General features: G+C 32.9%; 2 protein-coding genes across 2 annotated transcripts; both read right to left on the minus strand.

Annotated features, from left to right (window-relative positions):
- Window positions 1-1,854: 1,854 nt before the first annotated feature.
- Window positions 1,855-8,495, minus strand: LOC111702726 (uncharacterized). Its single transcript, XM_023474499.1, has 10 exons — window positions 8,482-8,495; window positions 7,525-7,585; window positions 7,310-7,362; window positions 6,587-6,668; window positions 5,784-5,845; window positions 4,998-5,057; window positions 3,990-4,048; window positions 3,690-3,744; window positions 2,578-2,629; window positions 1,855-2,077 (listed from the first exon to the last, which is right to left on the minus strand). The coding sequence occupies exons 7-10, from the start codon at window positions 4,045-4,047 to the stop codon at window positions 1,877-1,879; spliced, it is 366 nt and encodes a 121-aa protein (XP_023330267.1). The 5' UTR covers window position 4,048; window positions 4,998-5,057; window positions 5,784-5,845; window positions 6,587-6,668; window positions 7,310-7,362; window positions 7,525-7,585; window positions 8,482-8,495; the 3' UTR covers window positions 1,855-1,876.
- A 366-nt stretch (window positions 8,496-8,861) lies between these two features.
- On the minus strand, window positions 8,862-12,939 carry LOC111702731 (DDRGK domain-containing protein 1). Its single transcript, XM_023474505.1, has 6 exons — window positions 12,833-12,939; window positions 12,501-12,741; window positions 11,768-11,804; window positions 11,184-11,251; window positions 10,729-10,783; window positions 8,862-9,164 (listed from the first exon to the last, which is right to left on the minus strand). Exons 4-6 carry the CDS (start codon window positions 11,222-11,224, stop codon window positions 8,862-8,864), a joined length of 399 nt encoding a protein of 132 aa, XP_023330273.1. The 5' UTR covers window positions 11,225-11,251; window positions 11,768-11,804; window positions 12,501-12,741; window positions 12,833-12,939.
- Window positions 12,940-16,114: the final 3,175 nt, after the last annotated feature.

Genomic DNA, 16,114 nt, shown 5'->3' on the forward strand with positions numbered 1-16,114 from the left:
CGGACAAGTTTACTCTATTGTATACTGCAATTTGTGAACATAGCAGACGAAACTCTTACGGATTACAACATTCTCAGTAGGTATCACTATACTAAATCTAAGAGTTATTTAAAAAGACGATATCGAATTCGTCACTGAATTCCCATGTTTATTGGGACGGCCCTGTATATGAGGAAATTATCTTCTGCAACAAAAGTTTAAACATAAGTGTCACGTGACTCGTATGTGGTCAATGTTTATTAGCAAGGAAAATCTCAGGTTGACGAAATAACCCAGGAAAATAATTAGAACGTTCAACAGTTTTCGAGTAACCATCAATATAAAGTTTGGCATTTCTGATTCACAACCTTCGTCTTAGTAACAGTAAAAAAAAACAGCTTGAAAAATATAATTTTCTTCATTGTTTTTCGTTTAAAAAGAGAAACCACATGTAAAAATAATCCTTTTTAATCTAAAAACAAGGATATCTTTTTTTTCCTTGATCAGACAAAGGTTGTGAATCGGACATGGACATCCAAATAAGGATGGCACGCCAACTCTTTAAAGGGAGTGTTCGCGAAAAATGAAAGGGGGTACAGGCTTAATGCGATAAAAAAGCGCTTTTGATCGCTACTAATCTTACTTCTATCTGTTGCGTCTAAAAGGAGAAAATTGTCAAAAACGACTAACCGAAGAACGCAGCGTCCAATGTCCATACAAATTTAGAATGATGCAACATTCAACTCGGATCGTAAACAAATCAATTTAATTCCAAACAAATCATTTAGATATTACAAACAATAGTCCTCGATTATTTTTATCGAGTATAAAGTTAATATTTCATAATATTTTGTATTTTAAATGATCTGAGAGTTACTTTTGAAAACATTTATTCCTTTTTCGAGGATTTTTGATAATGAAGACGACATTTTTATATTTTTATATTAAATAATCGATGACTACTGTTTGTTGAAGACTACTGTTTACGATCCGAGTTGAATGTTGCATCTTTCCGAATTTGTATGGACGCTGCGTTCTTCGGTGTGAGTCGTTTTTATCAATTTTCTCCTTTTAGACGCAACAGATAGAAGTAAGATTAGTAGCGATCAAAAGCGCTTTTTATCGCATTAAACCTATACCCCCTTTCATTTTTCGCGAACACTCCCTTTATGTTAACGGGTCCCGGGTTCTAGTTTTTGTACAAAGTAGATTCACCAACTTAGGACCAAACGGCCAAGGGTCTCGTGCTTTAGGGCCAAACGACATTGTGTCAACCGACATAGGGTCAAATGCCTTTGGGTCAAACGTCATAGGGTCAAAAGTTTAGAGTCTAACGAGTAGCGACAAAAAAACATAAACGCAAGAAAGAGTTAGACGACATAAGGTCAAAAAGTAGGACAAACAGGCAAAATATACAAATATTTTATAAACAAATAAAATATATGGCATATTTATACATGAGGCTGCAGTGCTCGACCCTCCTAGCCAGTCCTAGCCGCGGCACTCGGCCTGGATTGTTGTCGTTGCAGCTAGATAAAATGTGTACGGCATAAGTCGCTTTTTTAAAAATTTGTAAAGTTTTTATTCTTAAATAGAAAAATTTACAACCGCCTTAATTTCTCAAATGAAGCATTAATTGGAATACATTTAATAAAATTTTGAATGACATGAAAATAAATACGCTTATAGAAACCGTCGTTGATTTTTGTAAAATACATTTAATGGGTAAAAACGGGATTGAAAGCAAAGGCTCTCTAATTCTTGAGACAGGATATTTTATTATCTACAAACTTTTCATGGTATTCATAAAACATAGGATCATTTAAAAGATTGCTAAAATCTTGAAATCATCGCTTTTTCCATAATATGAAAACAAAAATTTTTAAGAAAATATATTCTAAAAGTATCTCGGTAAATCATAATACGCCTCAGGAGCGTGAATACTTGTAAATCTTTTCTCTTGCATTTGTTGGTAGTTTTTCATAAAAACATCCTCCGCAATCCCATCGTAGGTATTCGCAGACTCTGCCATTTTATCCGAATTCTCCGCCCAAACATCATTATTATCCTCTAAATTCTTCTGGTTTTTACCTCCATTCTATATTTAATCCTTTCAATTATGCTGAAAGCTATTAGTCTTGCTTGTAAGTTGTAAACACTAATTTAGCCGGCTAGGATGTCCACATTAAATATTTGATAGTATTGGATAATTTGATTTGAGATCATACTAAATATTTGATAGTATTGGATAATTTGATTTGAGATCATACTAAATACTAAATAACCAGAACTGGGAACTCTTGTATTGTGAACATCGATCGGTCAATGGTTGATCTCGAACTTTTGTTAATCTGCAGATTTATTCGATCTTTATTCGATATCCCGCACGCCAATCGAAACTAAACTGGGTTGTTATAGGAAGCTTTGATCTGGGTATGAAAAACTGAAATTTGAATAGATTAAGCATTGATCTTAGATTAAAAGTACACACAGTGGATATCGAGATCAAGGAATCGGGCTACTGTGTATCCAAAACATAAGTTCCTAGTGAGTTCACACAAAATACATAAACCAGAACATTGGAGGTTGAAAGATTTCCTGATTGGTGGAAGATGGGATCAATTGAATTATTTCATCCACGTCAGAGCGCCTAAAAGAAAGCTTCTATATTTACAGGGGTCAGGGACAGGGGCGTATTCAGGAATTTTTCCAGGGGGGGCTCAGCACCCGTTGGGGCATGGAAACCCCCTGAAATCAATAGATTTCATGCTGGTCCAGGGCGGGGCTTAGCACCAATAGCCCCCCCCTTAATACGCCTCTGGTCAGGGAGTCCTTTTAATTGTGCCAATTATTAAACCTTAATAATGAACACAAATATATAACATTTTTTAAAATATGTAACATTTTTTAAAATAACATTTTTAATCTACAAATATGAACGTTTTGCTATACTAATTGGTTTACTTCTTTTTCTTTAACAGATATTTAAAATAGCCACCTTCTTCTTTAATGCATGGTTTGGCTCTGGTATAAAAATGATCAGCAACCCTCAGCAGAGTATCTCCTGAGATTCTCATTAACAATCTCAATCTCAACAATCACTCTTTTGAAGGCTTTCACTATACAGTCTTCTTGTTAATGTAATCCTTGCGAGGCTGAGTTAATCCTTTGTCAGAAGAATAGTTCTAAACCATGCTAATCTTGGCTTCTTTAAAAACCACTTTATTGGAATATGGCTCAAATGAAATAGTTGATTTGGTATTAGAATTGTAAATTTTAATTGTATACAACAAAATTGAAAATTGGCAAGATTAAAAGGACACCCTGTATAAAGTTGTAATCTCTGTTTAATTTTTTTATTTCCGAATATAACTCAGAACCCCTTGACATGTTTTCCTCAAAATTTGATTGGGGAACTCGGGAAAACCACGGGAATATTTTTAGCTTCGTTTTGAGATTCTAAGTGAAGTGGGTCCACGCAGGTAAATGGCGGGAGTAACTATGAGTACCCTGGACAACGCTGGGTTCTCAACCTAGTTTTAGATAAAAAAGCTTTTTTTCAACATAAGTTTAAAGTTCTCAATTTGAAATTAAAAAGAGTAGACATGATATCTAAAGTGATCTTCTTTGTAGAATTTCTATTTGAAAGATATTATTATAAAAACAAATAAGCCACGATGTCCGATATCACCAAATCCTGTAAATATTACCTATATGTATCAGATAGTAGTGTTGTTGCTATATACCCTCCTCCCAATAAATTGCCTGCAAACAAAAAGGTAGTAGTTCTAAGAAAACCTCATTAATGCACAATTCTTCAAATTCTTAAAAAAATTTAAACCAATTAATTGTATTTTTGAAGTTGAAACAGCTAGTTCTAACGAACTATTTAATAACATTTACATTTACATTTATATCTCATTCAATTTTTGACGAAATTTGATGAAATCCTGTTTTTTACTCATGATATGTTATTAATTGTTTTATTCTATTTTTTTTTAATGTCTCACCTAGGACTGAAATTGCTAAGAGAGGGATTATGAAGGGTGGAGACTGATTCGTTATCATACTGTGCAAGCAATCATAGAGTACATTGATATACAGAGTACTGAGTATACATTACAGCAATCATGGAGTACATAGATATACAGAGTACTGAGTATACAATACATCCATCATAGAGTACATAGATATACAGAGTACTGAGAATACAATACAGAAATCATAGAGTACATAGATATACAGAGTACTGAGTATACAATACAGCAATCATATAGTACATAGATATACAGAGTATACTGAGTGTACAGTACAGAAATCATAGAGTACATATATATACAGATTACTGAAAATACAATACAGCAACCATACAGTACATAGATATACAGAGTACTAAGTATACAATACAGCAATCATAGAGTACATAGATATACAGAGTACTGAGTATACAATACAGCAATCATAGAGTACATAGATATACAGAGTACTGAGTGTACAGTACAGCAATCATAGAGTACATATATATACAGAGTACTGAGTGTACAGTACAGCAATCATAGAGTACATAGATATACAGAGTACTGAGTATACAATACAGCAATCATAGAGTACATAGATATACAGAGCACTGAGTATACAATACAGCAATCATAGAGTACATAGATATACAGAGTACTGAGTGTACAGTACAGCAATCATAGAGTACATATATATATATATAGAGCACTGAGTATAAAATACAGCAATCATAGAGTACATATATATACAGAGTACTGAGTGTACAGAACAGCAATCATAGAGTACATATATATATATAGAGCACTGAATATAAAATACAGCCATCATAGAGTACATATATATACAGAGTACTGAGTATACAATACAGCAATCATAGAGTACATATATATAGACTACTGAGTGTACAGTTTTGTAGTTCTGTAAATTTTTTAAAAATTGGCTTTAATCCATATATTCATCTTCCATAAACCCATACACAATCAATGGATCTAGATTGCTCCCTGATGGATGAAGTTTTATCCAGTATTTCCTTCTCCTTTGTTAGATTTGTTCTTAGATCACTAGAAGTAAAATACAAACATTTGTTTGGGAGGGTTAGGCATATTCAGACTTTTTCATCGTTAAAAACAAAAACTTTACAGGTAGACATTCGTTATTTAGTTGAGAATGGACCGGTTCGTTCGTTAACGGTTTTCTTATCATTTCCCGTTGGTTAACGATCTCATTTTTACGTTGTTAACTGAAGATATTTCAGAAACCATTAGTTGGGCCAATCGTTAACGAGCCGTTAACGATTATTTCATGTAAAAATAGCTGGACAAATTGTTATTTTGAAACACATCTGTTAGTTTTATTTTATTAACTGTTAAGTTTGTATTTCAATACCGTTCACTTCGTTCACGATTTCAAAAATACAGGTTTTTGTCGTGAATTAACGGGGTGGGGGGTCCCAAAAATTTAAATCAAATTTGTTCTGTTTTCGGGGAGAATGTCAGAAATTAGACCTAGAAATTTGATCTAGAATTTTAATCTAGAAATTTGATCTAAAAATTTGATCTAGAATTTTAGAATTCTAGAAGATATCTGAAAATAAAAAGATTTGAATTGTGTGAGAGATCACGTAACAAGATCAGCAAATCAAAAAGCTTGCATCGAGAAAATTGCATTGGGTTTAATGTGCAGGAACCGACGTGGCTTAATGAAGATTTTTTACTAAGTAAAAGGCAAGAAGCGCCTTTAATTTCCAATATTCCTTATCTGAGGCGTATAAAGTTTTGTACACTTACTTGAGGTTAGTGGTTGATAATTGTATTTCCTTTGTGTATTTCTCTAGTTCAATTTTCCGATCCTAAAGATCGTAATTATGTGTTTTCATTCTTCTATAACTTTGCTTGTCTGTTTGTAGCTATTTGTTTGTTTGTTTGTCATCGATAAACGTCAAAACGACTAACTCGATCGGGCCCAATTTTTTAATGGGACCTCACATGATCCCAGAGAAGATTTATTGATGACGTTAGAAATAACATCATTTGCATTTAAAAATGTTTTTTTTTTGAAAATCATCGAAAAACTTTATTCCGGGGACCCGGGGACACTATGTTTAAATTTGTTTAAAAATTATTTAAAAGTGAGCATACCATTTAATATTTCAGAAGTATGTAACTATTCATTCAATTAAATGTTCCTCTACTTTTGTGGGTCCCTTTTTTTCGGCTGATGTAAATAAGTTTTATTTTTATTATTCTTTAATTTTATTGCTAATTGTTTAAATGTAATACATTGCTAAGAACCAAGCAAATTCTTTCATATCTAAGTTTGCTAAAGTCTACTCTGAGATATTTTAAACCATTTTATGTTACACAATAAATTTTCATTCAAGTTGTTGCTCATTTATATTTTAAATGCATTTAATTTTATTGCTCATTGTTTATATATAATTCATTGCTAAGAACCAAGCAAACTCTTTCATGTTGCTATAAATGTTTTCCATGTAATTTATTGTATTTTTTTTTGCAGGTTTTAATATCAGACAAATATATATTTAAAACTTACTTAACATTATGTAATCTAATTACTATTTGTAGTATACCTGTATCTTCTTGTTTAAAACTTGTAGTTCTGTAGTTCTTGAAGATATCTGTTCTTCCAGAATATTCTCTTCGGCCCCGATCCTTAAAGAGAATGTAAACTAATTTCAAGTACAGATACTCTAATTTTTGGTGGGACCTCACAAGGCCGAAGGGAAGGAAGGTTTATGGATGCTAGAAACATGTCTGCAAAAAAATTGTGTTCTTTTTTATATTGTATACGAAAAGAAAATGCTTACAGATGTTGCCACAATTTAAAACTGAAATAGAAGATGGGTGCGAAGGGTTCTGAAAGCCTGATAATTTAGAAAATGCATTAACTTCACATTTATCCACGTTTAACTCTACCCCGATTATGTAAATTAATTTTGACAAATATTTACAATAAAATAGTTTTTATACTGTTTTATAGAGGTCGGAGGACTGACTTTAATGAAACTCGGGTAGACTCATTCCAGTATATATATTTCTTTATAAGTTGCCACAGTTTTGGATTTTAATGAAACACCAACCAGCCGTTTGACCGTCCTCCATTCTACCCTATGCATAAAAATGATTTTTGCATAATATTTTATTAAGAAAAAAATACAGGAGGGGAAACACCCCCCCCCCCCCCCCATCTTAACATAAGTATTATTATAAACATAAAAATTGTATTTAAAAAAAAACGGGATAGTGAATCACATTCGCACTTAATACATTTTTTAAACTTTAATACAAAATACCTCTGTATTTTTCCTACGGAAGTTTCCAAACCCTTCAATTCTTTATTCAAATCCTAAAAAATAAAGATGGCAATCTGTAAAAAAAAAATGTAAAATTATTTTAGAATGACCGGAATAGTTTTTTTTTTTGCATTTCGTAAATTAATAGAAAACATTTTTTATCAACAATTATGACTGATACAACCGAGGTAAAAAATGTTTTAGTTTTGAGTTACCTGTATTTGACGCAGTAATACAGATTTGGTACTTTCAGCATTTTTAACCTCATCCGATATCCTAGATTAGAAAACAAGTTTTAACCTCATCAGATATCCTAGATTAGAAAACAAGTTTTAACCTCATCAGATATCCTAGATTAGAGAACAAGTTTTAACCTCATCAGATATCCTAGATTAGAAAACAATTTTTTCAAAAGTTTTCAGGTCGTCATTTTAGCCGAACACTTTGGGATACCACTGCTGGTTAATTTGAAGAAAAAGAGCTACTTAAAAAGGATGAGACCTCAGAGACGACTGTACGGAATGTCTTCTGTCCTTTTTATTGCAAAATCATGTATTATGCCATGACATATTATATTCATAACCCAACTCCAATCTTCAATACCTTTTAATTAAAATTTAAAAGTTTTAGGTCGTCTTTAAAGTCTCATCCTTTTTGGGTACCCTACTATATTGCTAGTAAGTGAGATGTGAACAACCTTTAAAATTGCTAGTTTTTTCCTTTAACTATTAAATGTCATTAGGGTTTTTGTAATTGCTATAGAACTAATGTATTGAATTACTGAAATTTTTCAGTTTTGAAGATTATTTGCATAATATCACGTGACCCTCCATGCAAAGATGTCAATGCCCTTAAAAGCTTTGTTTGAACACGTATGAATTGAATATTAACATTTTTTAACTTTGAAAACTGTTTATTTTCAATTGTGGGTTCACTACAAAATGCGGATATCTAATGCAGGTATACTTCTGTCATGTTTGGTGGGACACCCTGTACCTGTATAGGATATCTTCTGTCATGTTTGGTGGGACACCCTGTACCTGTATAGGATTTCTTCTGTCATGTTTGGTGGGACACCCTGTACCTGTATAGGATTTCTTCTGTCATGTTTGGTGGGACACCCTGTACCTGTATAGGATTTCTTCTGTCATGTTTGGTGGGACACCCTGTACCTGTATAGGATTTCTTCTGTCATGTTTGGTGGGACACCCTGTACCNCTTCCTATGGGTTAAAACAAAGTCGAGAAAATTTCGAGATGAAAGTTTCGAAAATTAAAGTAGTATAGCAAAAAAAACTAGACGGGAGGGGAAGGGGAGTGGCTATAACTTGAGATCTTGGGGAAATGTCAATTTCTACATGAATAGTTCTTTGCTAAGGAACTTGCAATCCCTCAAAATGAAAGGTTGAAAATTTTTAAATCATCATTAAACATTTTTACTGTCAGAATTCAAATAATGTCCAAACGTAAAATGTTGATTATGAAAAGTTGGTATAAAACTAATTTTTCTCAAAATAAAGATTAAGATAAAAGATTATTTTAATATATTTATATTAATATAAGGACAAGCTTACCTTTTCCAGTTTTCCTTGTTCTTGATTGATTATTCCACTTAATTCCTCCATTTTAGCCATTTCCTCATTTCTCATTCTTTGCATTTCTTGTATTTTCTCCTCTTCCTCTTTCTTCCTCAACTCCATCTCAAGCATAATATTTTCCTCACTTCTTCTAATCTCTAACAAACTTTCCAAGACCTTCTCCTCTTCTCTTCTTTCTTCTCTTATTTTTTCAAGTATTTCTTCTTCGGCCTTTCTAGTTCTCATAATTTCTTCAAGTTGAACTTTCTCATAAGATACCTATATAGTATATATAGAAATCAGTAAAAGAAGTCGCGTTAGATTAAAAGAAAGACGAATTTCGACACGAAGAAAATTTTTTATTTTCATTTTTTTTAAACCTGAAAATTCGACAAACTGGAAATTTTTTAAAACTTTAATAACGACCTGGAACCGGGTTTAATATTACAGCCTGAACATTTATTTCGGAGCTTTAACTATAGACTCTTCATGGCATATTAGGTTTGCAAAAAAGAGAAGGAATTGATTAGGTCTTTGCCAAAAATTTCTTTTTTCTAATCCCTTTATCCTTGCAACCCAATGTTGTAAACCTTAGGCATTTCAACTATGAATTCTGATAGATCAATTTATCATAGTTTGAAATTAAATTAATTAAAAAGTTTGAAATTTTGGCAAAGACTCAATTCCTTAAAAAGACAAAAATTAAAAAGCATCATGGCTTTTCTTTAGATTGCATGCCTCTCTTAATAAAAGCAACAATTTACAAATTTATTTTTAAAATATCTATTTATACAACTGCCTTTTGACACACTATGGGAAATTATATCTTTGCCAGGATTTTCACTTAATTTAGTTTGTTTGAGGTTAAAATAAAAAACCTTGAAATCCCGAAAGTAGTAGTGAGTGATTTAAAGGCTTAAATTTTAACCGAAAACTATTTCTAAATTATCTTCTCGGATTCTGAGGGGTTGATACAGATCAAGGAAGATGTTAGATTCATTAATAATCTTCTCAGATTCTGAGGTGTTGATACAGATCAAAGAAGATGTTATATTCATCAATAATTTTCTCGGATTCTGAGGTGTTGATACAGATCAAGGAAGATGTTAAATTCATCAATTATCTTCTCGGATTCTGAGGGGTTGATACAGATCAAGGAAGATGTTAGATTCATTAATAATCTTCTCAGATTCTGAGGTGTTGATACAGATCAAGGAAGATGTTAAATTCATCAATTATCTTCTCGGATTCTGAGGGGTTGATACAGATCTAGGAAGATGTTAGATTCATCAATTATCTTCTCAGATTCTGAGGGGTTAATACAGATCAAGGAAGGCAGCCGAAAAAACTATCTGAGGGCCTTCAATCAACTCAGAGACTATTGGAGATGAGCTGGAGTCCAGACCACCAACGGAACATGAGTTATTACAATTTGTTCGACATCTTAGGGAGGAGAAAGGAATGGCTTTATCCAGTCTTAGGATAATCTACAGTATGATATATTCTGCTTCATAGGGAAAATATTCATTTAATCCTTAACAGTGCTGCAGAGTAACAATCTTCTGAAAAGCATTGATGTTGATATCAAACTAAAGGTTAATGTGTTCAGCACAAGTATAATCCCACAGTTTATTTTGGATGCTGATTCTTCTACTCCTTATTGGATTGTTAGAAAGACAATTGTTTGTTTGGCTTATTATGGTGAACTAAGGCAAACAGAAAAGAAAATTTTCTGGAACATTATTTCTCATAATGTCCCAGGACAATTATGAGAAATAATATCCCAGAAGATTTTCAAATTACAGGAAAATACACAGAAAATGGAATAAAAAATATAATTTACCTCTTTATCTAGAGAATCCAGTAGTTTCCTTTGTTGTTCTATACCCTGCACCATTCTATCCAATAAAAAATAAATTATTAATAACAATATTTTTTTTTACAATATTCTTTAAATATTTTATGATATCAGATGAAAATATTTTGACATTTCTTATTTTATTGATCTTTATTTTCTTCTGTTCCTCCATCTTTCAAATTAAACATTTTTCTTCTAATTTTAAATGAAAGAAAGATTTTTTGGATATCCTTGCAGTATGGACCTACCTGTCTCGTTAGTTTGGCGTGGATGAACCTACCTGTCTAGTAAGTTTGGCGTGGATGAACCTACCTGTCTAGTTAGTTTGGCGTGGATGGACCTACCTGTCTAGTTAGTTTGGCGTGGATAGACCTACCTGTCTAGTTAGTTAGGCGTGGATGGACCTACCTGTATAGTTAGTTTGGCGTGGATGGACCTACCTGTCACCTCTTCTCTGAATATCCATCAAAGATTCCATCATCTCCTCGAGAGTGCCGGAAAATCGGTCCTAAATATATTTCTTTATTGTTTTATAAAAAAAATTCGGTCTTTTATCAAAGAAACATTAATTCATGTAAGTAAGGCACATTGCCACATACATTTCACGAAAAGGGGCTGATTCATTTTAGTCTCTACAGCTTGCTCTAACTTCTTTAAAGTCGGCCCGTTACTTCTTTATACAAAATTGTAATCTCAGTTTGTCTGTTTGCATGTCAGATCATAACTCATTAACCCCTTAACCGATTTGACTTAAACTTTGTTTGGGGAACTAAGTTGCGTGGGTCTACTTGTATAGGTATAAATAGTTAAAATCATGATTTACGACCAAGCGCGGGAAAACGGTGAGAGAAACTATGAACCCTGGGTAACGCCGGGTTCTTAAGTTAGTCTCAGATAAAGGTGTGAACTGCATTTTTAAAAATAATTTCTGAATCAACATTGAAAATGATTTTGACCAAGTCAGGATGTTTCCGCGTCTTCAAATTTTAAAAGATTTTATTTTAGAATGAAAATATTTTTACACCTTTGATTTGAAGTCGGACCAATCAGCATCAGTAGCACTGAAATAAATAATTCTTACAAAAAATAATTGGAATAAATTATTTTGATGTGCACAGTGGTAATAAGAAAACATGGGGATGATGTCGTCTTTTTTCGGTTAAATAAAAAGTATCTCGGAGTATATTCTAAAAAAAAGATGATGTCAATGTTTTCTGAAAAAAATCCTATCTATTCCTCACCTGATATTTAAACTTTATCATTCTTTAGTTTTAGTCAAGAGCAAAAAGTAAATATTTTGAATTTTACAAAGATTTTTAGAAATGAAATGCGCAAAATGTTTAGTCTCAAATATGACAGATGAAACGTTTAAAAATCCAAAATGATTTGACTTGGAACTTGGAAGTATGAATACGCAAGAAGATCTAACAGATTGAACAAATTTGATTTGTCATGCCTGCATATGGGTAGGAACTGATTTCTAAACGTATCCGCAAATGTCCATTTTAACCTTTATAACCTTTATACATATATACACAAGCCAGAAGTTATGAAACCGTGCATATTCAACACACAGAATGAGACTTCAGAGACGACTGTACAGAATTGTTACTGTCTGTTTCCGTATATTCCCAATCATTAAATAATCAATATAAAGATTATATGTCAGATAAAAAACTAGGGATCTCATATTATACGAATCCTAGGTCGTATTTTCTGTCTCATCTTTTGTGGGTAACCCTGTAGTTTATTTTTACCTAACAGAATAATTATTATCCTCTTCATCCGATTGATTATGTTGTGACAAATCAAATACAAATTGATCAGCCGGTTGATCAATGAGTTCCGGATCGAACAATGATTGATCAATCAAGTGTTGATTTGATTGATCAAGTATCAGTGGAAGGTTTGAAAAGGCCTGAAGAACTTGGTTTTTTTGGGATCCTGGGTCCAAAATATCCTGAACTGTAAACCCCTGAGAGTCTCCGAACCGAGCTCCTTAAATAGTTTAATCAATTAAAAAGGACTCTAATAAAAAAAGTTCAAAATTTTGTAAATAATTTTTAAAAATCAATTGTAATTATGCTACCTGATCCTAATTGTTGAAAGTCGTCTTCATTTGCATATTCCAACTCACTCTCTGCTAACACTATTACTCAAAGATAAGATAGTCCAGTGGCCGAATTTAAAGAATTTAAGCCGCGGATTAAATTTGAGACGCGGCTCAAATATGATTGGTTCCATTGTATTCAATGTTTTAAGATGTAAGGCGGTGTTCAATTAAAACCGGTTTTTGGCGGGTTTGAGAAGAGGCTCAAATTCATTAAATTCGAACTTGCAGGATGATTGATCAATAGTTTTGCATTAAGCGCTGGAAAACGTTTTGAATGATTAGATTTAATGGAAAATGGCGGTTACAGGGAAAAAAAGTTTGTGGTTAATTTACAAAACAATATTTCTAGTTTTTGGTTCAAATAGTTTATCGTCAAATTAACCCTATACAGACGGACGAGGGGGGGGGGTTGAGGTACAGCTTATTATAGGGTTTAAATGGGAGTTTACTGAGATCTTAGGGGTGTGGGGGGGGGGGTTCAATAATTCTAAAATAGGGTGTTGCTTTTTAGGACTGTCATTCAGCGAAGAATCCAGAAATACAATTTATACTTTAAGTATGTAAAGTAGTTTTCATTTTACTGTTAGGGAAAAGTTAATGGGGGTATTGGCTGAAACCTAAGCACTTCAGGAGTTGATCGAGACCTATAACTATGTCAAAGTTATACCAAAACCTTTATATGTGAGATTGTGTAAAAGAATCTAAGTTTTACGCATATCATATTCAGCAAATACGCAGTTGTATATCAATTTCTCGAGACAGAAAATCAAATAGAACTCTTATAGATCTCGATCAACTACTAAAGTGCTTAGGTTTCAGCCTATACCCCCATTCTTTTTTATTAACAGTCCCTTTAAGGTAGGGTTTCGAGGATAGTTTCCCTAAAACAGAATCATTGAAGAAATATCCATCTTGAACTCCTTCAACTCTATGATGGCCATGATCTATATGATATTGATGATCTCCGTCTTGAACTTCTTCTTGATCTTCGTGGTCTTGAGGATTAGCATGATCTTGAGGATTACCTTGATCTTGAGGATTAGGAAGATCCCGAAGATTAGGAAGATCTTGAAGATTAGGAAGATCTTGAAGATTAGGAAGATCTTGAAGATTAGCTTGATCTTGAGGATTAGCTTGATATTGAGGATTAGTTTGATCTTGAGGATTAGCTTGATCTTGAGGATTAGCTTGAACTACTAGACTAAACGTTAGTATGAAAATCGCAAAAGCAGCAAAGTTCTTCATCTTTAGATCATAAAAATGCATTCAGTACTCTTTATATTTCTTCTGATACTGGTTCAGTTTAGTATTGACGTTTAGTGAATTTGAGTTTCTTTAGTTTTTCTTTAATTCACTATACGTTCTCGTCACCAGACTTGCATTGATTTCTTTTTAATATTTACTTATAAGTTTCTAAATATTTTTGACTTCGTCAATATTTTTATGACTCAGTATTCTTATGGTAATAACGTAACAGTACTTTTAAGACTCCGTCAGTACTTTTAAGACTCCGTAAGTACTGAAATGATTCCGCCAGTACTTTTAAATCTCCGTCAGTACTATAATAACTCCTTCAGTACTTTTAAGACTACGTCAGTACTATGATGACTTCGTCAATACATTAATGACTCCGTCAGTACTAAAATGACTCTATGAGTACTTTTAAGACTCCGTGATCACTGTTCAACCCTCTGAGATTGAATGCCGGAGATGTAAATACCACCGTGTAATTCTTTTTGGCATCTGGAGTATGTATGCAAATAATCAGTAAATCAGGGATGGATATATTTTCAATCAGTATTTTTGGAAAACTGTAGAAATGTTAAAAATACGTGTAAAAATGTTTATTATAAATTGTGACGTTTGTTTTATAGTTTAAAAACAAAATTACTTTTCAAAACTGTGTTTCTTTTTATTTCAAGTATTCCTGTTAACACAATAACTCAATTCTTAAAGATGCGCAGTAAAAAATCTACAACATTTTCTAGCTCGTCTTCGTTGCCGATTGACCATTGTAAACAGGATTAAATTGTACAGTTGCAATTTCTGTCGTCGTTGTTTCAAGAGTGACATGACGATTTACAACAGTAACCTTTAAATTTTACCTGAGTAACAATAAGGAAAATATCAACGTATTTCTATCCAAAAAAAAAAAATTATTCTGTCAGTTTCTTTTCTTGTCACTACTGTTCAAATCCGCGAGTCACTTGTTTAGAGAAACTGCAATTAAAAGTGATCAACGTGATCAAAGTGATCAGGATCAGGAGAGATCGTGGGAGAGACACCTAGCGGCCAAATAATCGTCGTTTAAAGTATATTGTATATGAAACATATAAAAAATATTTTTAAGCAATCGCCATTGAATTCGATTCGATGTTATCCTATACCCGCCTTTCATTTTCGCGAACACTCCCTTTAACATTTTTTTAGCGTTGAGAATATACTCCCCTGTAGTTTGTATAATTCCGTGGTTTTCTGGAAGAAAATGCATGAGCCAAGCATAACCTAGACTCTACTATGTAATAATAATGCTCCCGGCCATATGGAACATATAGAACCTGGGGGGGAAATCTAGCAGTTGCTTCAACTGGTCAATTAGTTCAATGCGCTTATTCAACCCTTAGAGATTTTCAGATGGNCATTGGAAACCCTAGAAATCATATTATATTTCTCCGTTCAAGTATCTTAATACATACAGGGTACCCATAAAGGATTAGACTATAAAGAAGAAACATGGAAACAACGAGAAGCTGTCAATTTACAGTTTCTCTCTGTTTTCTTGTAAACTTTAAATTTGAAAAACAAATTGTTAAAAATAAAAACTTAGATAGAAAAGTCGTCTTCATAGTATGATATTAACGCCGACCAATGTACACACACACTGATTTATTTTTAAAGGAACAGAGTTCTTGCAACAAGTCTGATTTTTAATCCTCATATCTATGAAACCAAGTGTCGTAATATTTCAAACGATTAATTCTGTCAGATCTTATGCAGTTAAACCCTAAATAAGCCATGAGATCGAAAGAATTCATCAAATGTCGTATTCTTCACTTTCTTATAATGGAATGTTGCAGATATTTAGTTTTTAATTAAATGAATTTATGGAGCTCAGGCGCGTACACAGAGATTAAGCCAGGGGGGGGGCAAGTTTTCGCGCGAAGCTCGAAACATTTTTTTTTGCCTCCCCTGGGCGATTTCCCCCCCCTGGCCTTAAAAATGCTGTTATTCTATACTAAGTCTACTACATGTCCCCTA

The sequence above is a fragment of the Eurytemora carolleeae genome, unplaced genomic scaffold (genome assembly GCF_000591075.1).
Source record: "Eurytemora carolleeae unplaced genomic scaffold, Eaff_2.0 scaffold462, whole genome shotgun sequence".
Taxonomy (NCBI): domain Eukaryota; kingdom Metazoa; phylum Arthropoda; class Copepoda; order Calanoida; family Temoridae; genus Eurytemora; species Eurytemora carolleeae.

Excerpts from the sequence above, each read along its gene's own strand:
- LOC111702726 (XM_023474499.1), bottom strand. The coding sequence starts at position 4,047 with ATGATAACGAATCAGTCTCCACCCTTCATAATCCCTCTCTTAGCAATT. Across the intron at positions 3,745-3,989 it reads CTTAGCAATTTCAGTCCTAG|GCAATTTATTGGGAGGAGGG; the intron begins GTGAGACATTAA and ends TTTTGTTTGCAG. Across the intron at positions 2,078-2,577 it reads TCCCATCTTCCACCAATCAG|AATGGAGGTAAAAACCAGAA; the intron begins GAAATCTTTCAA and ends GATTAAATATAG.
- LOC111702731 (XM_023474505.1), bottom strand. The coding sequence starts at position 11,224 with ATGATGGAATCTTTGATGGATATTCAGAGAAGAGGTGACAG. Across the intron at positions 10,784-11,183 it reads ATTCAGAGAAGAGGTGACAG|AATGGTGCAGGGTATAGAAC; the intron begins GTAGGTCCATCC and ends TTTATTGGATAG. Across the intron at positions 9,165-10,728 it reads TGGATTCTCTAGATAAAGAG|GTATCTTATGAGAAAGTTCA; the intron begins GTAAATTATATT and ends TATACTATATAG.